General features: G+C 29.7%; 1 protein-coding gene across 8 annotated transcripts; it reads left to right on the plus strand.

Moving 5' to 3' along the window:
* The first annotated feature begins 679 nt into the window (after nt 1–679).
* On the plus strand, nt 680–2,378 carry LOC145086341 (uncharacterized). 8 transcript variants are annotated; one of them, XR_013700394.1, is made up of 5 exons: nt 708–1,060; nt 1,177–1,294; nt 1,878–1,947; nt 2,025–2,064; nt 2,185–2,378. XR_013700394.1 is itself a non-coding variant. In XM_079024095.1 (4 exons), exons 1-4 carry the CDS (start codon nt 695–697, stop codon nt 2,188–2,190), a joined length of 468 nt encoding a protein of 155 aa, XP_078880221.1. In that variant the 5' UTR covers nt 680–694; the 3' UTR covers nt 2,191–2,378. The 8 variants fall into 8 exon arrangements, 1 of the variants encoding a protein (XP_078880221.1); XR_013700395.1 differs by having other exon boundaries at nt 1,878–1,941; XM_079024095.1 differs by lacking the exon at nt 1,878–1,947 and having other exon boundaries at nt 680–1,060; nt 1,239–1,294.
* The last annotated feature ends 2,988 nt before the right edge of the window (nt 2,379–5,366 follow it).

Consider the following 5,366-nt stretch of genomic DNA (forward strand, 5'->3'; position numbering starts at 1 on the left):
ATATAATACAGTGCTGTTCTTCAAATTCCATGCAACTTTGTTGTGTTATAAGTGAGTGACTCAATAAACAAAACATGAACACACACATGAATAAGAGTGTATTCTAATATAATACCCTCTTGTTCTTTAAATTCCATGCAACTTTGTTGTGTTATAAGTGAGTGACTCAATAAACAAAACATTAACACACATATGAAAACCTAGATGCGAATTGATTCTAAAAAAATGTTATTGCTGACATTAATGACAAATTTAATTAATTTGTATAAAAAGAGAATTATAATTATCGATATCATTTAATATACATACAATTATAAAAATCATTTAATATCTATCTTTATTTAATTTCGTTAAATTTGTATTGAAGGATTTATCACACAATAAATCTAAGAAACAGATGAACATATATATATATATATATATATATATATATATATATATATATATATATATATATATATATATATATATATAAATAAATAAAGCATACATATCCAATGTCTTAAATACAACCTATTAAAATATAAAGCCTAATATCTTAAAACTACTAAGAGGTGCAGATTTCACAGCAGTTAGTACAAATAGTTTTTGCATAATTGGACTCACACGGATGCTTACATGGAAATATCACATGGATCCTCACATGGATTGCCAGCGTGTTTAACTTTGGGCCATTGATTTGGTACTAGATCAGATGAATGATAACATAGAAACACACTTCACAACACACCCTAATCACTACACCCTTCCTCTCTCTCATGACGTCTTTCCGTCTTCGACCCCTTCGGCTACATCACAGCACCTGCTTCATGAGTCGAGACCACATGTGCGGTTATCACCATACCTCATCATAATCAACCACCGTCACCACATCCACCGCCTCCGCCTGATCTCGACCTTCAGCCTCTACCTTCGTCACCTTTATCGGCCACCTCCACCTACACCTTTCACCACTGACACCACCACAGAAACTCTAACAAAGCTATTACCACCATTTTCTGACACCCCTTACCCTCGCCTTCTATGTTTCTTGCTAAAAACATCCTCCCCACCGCCACAGGTAAGTTTGTTCTCTGTATCTCTATAAAATTCACCACCATAACCACCACTAACCTTTTCCATCTCTCTAGCTTTGTGTGTTTTCGTATGTGTCTAACTGTGTGTGTTTGTTTTCAGGCCCTGAATAGATAAGTGATTTCCGTTGCACTCGTTTTCATCCTGGTTTGGCTCTGTTTCAGGTTTCTACCCGTATTTGCTTGATTTGGGAAAAGGGAGTAATCCGAAGACTTCACAGGTTTCTCTATACTCTAATATATGGGCTATTTTCTCAAAAAATGTAGATCTATGCATTAAGATATGTATTGACTGGTAAATACTTGCTTACTTTCAGATTTATGTATGAGTTATCGTTGATTTTTTGTGTACTTATTTGATGACGATACATGAACTAAATGTGTAGATCCCTTGGTCCTTTCCACAACACAACAATGAAGTAATAGACAAACCGAAAATGGTTAAGATATTCCAGCGGGTGTATTCTTGCTTTTCTTTTTCTAATTGATGACTATTTGAAATATTATTGTAGACATGGTTATCAAAATTAGGTGCACAAATGTGTGTGTGTATATATATATATATATATATATATATATATATATATATATATATATATATATATATATATATATATATATATATATTATGTTGCTACTCATTTGATGAAGTTGGTAATGTTTTCACATTGTGGGATGCTTGACTAAATATTTTGTTGAAAAGATATATAAATTTGTATGGTAAGTTATATAGTTTTTTGTTTCGTATCTGATAATAATGTATATGATGTCCTAACCATTCTTTCATGTTGGTCTTATTTATAGGAAAAATAAATAATTTGGCTGATGTTACAATACCCTGCTTAAAGATAAAACCTTCAAAGAATTGGTTTGAGTAAATATACACTCAAATGATATATTATTTTAAGGGTTAATTTAGTCATGATTTGTGTTTTATATTGTCATTTACAGATTCTTGGTGCCTTTTCTATTCCAATCCCTCAACATCAAGGTTATTGCCCCACCACCCTCAAACCATGGTTGTCGAACAATACATGAAATGTATCTGACTAGAAAGGAAACTTCATTATGTTGGTTTAATTGTGTTTATTTCTTGAAATTTCATTTTCAGGTTTAATGATTTTTCTCGAGGTTTCACATTCGTATTTGTATACATCTATAGAGGCTTACTGTTAATGGTTTATAAATTTATTGCTTTTTAGTCAAATGCTTTCTATTTTTTTTATAAATACTTTTAGACATATGTGTTATTTATTGTTTGTATTTAACTATTTATATCGATGTTTAGTAGAAGGTTTCAAATAATTGTTGTATGTGAGTCGATCTTGACCAAAATAGATTTTAATTGTGTATTGTTTGAGGGTTGTTGAAATATAAATTATATGTTTGATTATTTTTATTTATATATGAAATTTTAATTTGAAAGAGTATTGTTGATAATGATTGGATGACAAGGTGGTTGTATGTATTATAGGTAAAAGTAACTAACAATATTTTAGGTCGGATAGATTATTAAAAAAAAATAGAAAATGAATGAAACAACGATCAATTATTTACATTTGATATAATTAAGACGATCCTAATAGTATTTTATAATAAAAAAATACAAAGCAAGTACCATAGGTTTTTTGCATTTTTTACAATTTTGATCTTTTTGTGGTGTATTACAATGATCAATAATATATTAAACAATATATCCATATGTTAGTGTATTAATGTATACTAAAATGTATATTATTTATCATATAAAAACTTTATTTTTTTGAGATATTGTTCTTTTCGAAACGTAGGCATACATTTTTCTACCTCATACTAATTAAATAATTTCAGTTAAGGATGAGCAAAAGGTCGGAACCGGACGGAACCAGACCCGACCCGGGAACCGGCTTCGGCCAAAATCAAGAATCGAATCCGCCTGGCGGTTCTACCGGTTCTTGTCGTGTTTTCAAATGTTGGAACGGGTCCTCGAAAAATAGCATCACACGGTTTCGGTTTTTGCCGGTTCTACTGGTTCCGGTTATATCGGTTCTGGCTCCTACCGGTTCCCGGTTCCAAAAATCTACAAAAATAACGTTCCTGGTCCCGGACCGACCGGTTCCATCGGGTTCCGGTTCCGGTACCGGTTCCGGCTGGTTCTCTAGTCCATATGCTCATCCCTAATTTCAATGTATTATTTTTTAGATAGATGTTATTTATTTGTATAAAAAGTTAAAAATAAAAGAATTAAAAGTTGTAGGATTTAAAGAATGAATAAACTATTTCAAAACTACATAACACAAACTAAACATTGTCTATAAATTAACACTTATATGAAAATATTTGTTGTCGATACATTGTGCGAATTCCTTACTAGATAAAAGTTAGTGGTAAATTATTATACTAACAACTTGAGCAATAGATGACATCTAAAAAAAATATTTACCGTCAACCGTATTGCACGTTTGAGTAATTCCATAGAAAGTATCCATCATAAGTAACTTCGTAAAACCTATCTATCGTAAAAAACTATCTGGCAAAAAATAATTTGTCAAAAGGCTAAAAGGAACTATCACAAACCTAAAATAAACAAATCGCCGTATGAAAACTATAAGTAACTCCCTAGAAAATAACCGTCATAAGTAACAACCAGAATAATAGATGACACCGGATATGGAATTATTATGCCTCCGCTTTTATATACCTAGCTAGAAATTATTCCCAGAAAGGAAGTATCTTACACAAAACAATCCGCCAAAAGACTGAAATGAACTACCTCAAACGAGAACACTAATCGCCGCTTGAAAACTATCTCTCGAAAGAAACTAACTGACGCCGCCGCATTGCGCGGGTTCCCTACTAGTGTATATATATATATATATATATATATATATATATATATATATATATATATATATATGTATCCGGTAAGAAATTTTTTTTGATAGGAAGGTAAAAAGTTTTTTTTTTCTAAATATTTTTTTGACATACAAAACAAATGAATCCATATATAAATAAAAAATAACATGATTCACAAAAAAAACATGTCGATGATTCATTTATACATTGATTTTGTTGTTATTCACTAAAATTGTCATAAAAGTGAATATTTTCTTAATTACTTGAAAATGAATCATGTAGATGTTTTTTTGAGAATTTTTTTGTCAATAATATAATGATTCATTTTGTTTGGTCACTAATAAAATATATAAAAAAAACTGCTTACCTTCCTTCCAAAATTTTCCTTCTTGTTTGATCTTGACTCTCTCTCTCACTCACTCACTCACTCTCACTCTCTCTCTCTCTCTCTCCATATATATATATATATATATATATATATATATATATATATATATATATATATATATATATATAGGGAGAGAGAGAGAGGGAGAGAGCGCCTACATTCATCCATATCATGTATAACTTTTTTGTTATAAAGTATTTCTTTCCACAAACTTTATCAAACAACTTATTACTCTCTAACACTAATGATTATGAATTTTTTGTCTATAATTAACTAATCTATCCATATCTATAAGAAATGGTTTTTTTATGTACCCCCAAATATTGTCATCTACCCCCCCCCCCCCCTCCGTCTTTTCTTATTTTTTTTGTCTATTTTTCCTTTTGTTTTAGTTTTTTACATTTATTTTTATAATTAAAATAATTACTATTTTATTATTATTAATTAATTAATTGATTTAAAAATAATAATAATAATAATAATAATAATAATAATAATAATAACAATCGAGTGTGATACAACATAAACATACAATGTTATTATTAAAAAAATTAAAATTTACATTTCTTTAATTATCTGATACGTTAACTCTTCCGATACGATGATTATTGAATTGTCTATATGGTCAAACGTAAGCAGATAATCGAGCGTGATACAACATTAGCCATCCAGTAGAAAGTGTTGATTTGTCCATGTTCCATAACCAAGAAACAGTAGTCATTGGATGACTCTCCTGTAAATCAACCTTAATATAACGACAACTGTTAAAGAAGGCGATATTTATAATTGGATTATTTGGGAAATCTTGTGAACAAACCCAAAGTGGGAAAGACGTTGAAGATTCGTCTTTGCTTAAAAAGAAGAACAATAACACCATACTTATTAGCAATTAAAATACAAGTGTCAGTTATAATCATCCAATATATATATATATATATATATATATATATATAGAGCTACGTTATTTTGTTTCTTACATTTATTGTGAGCTAGAATGCACCAATAGAGAGTTAGTAAAATTTAATAATTATTTAACTCAATAAAGATGGATATTAAATGATTTCTATAAT

The sequence above is a fragment of the Lactuca serriola genome, chromosome 2 (genome assembly GCF_051521515.1).
Source record: "Lactuca serriola cultivar US96UC23 chromosome 2, Lser_US96UC23_V15, whole genome shotgun sequence".
NCBI lineage: Eukaryota > Viridiplantae > Streptophyta > Magnoliopsida > Asterales > Asteraceae > Lactuca > Lactuca serriola.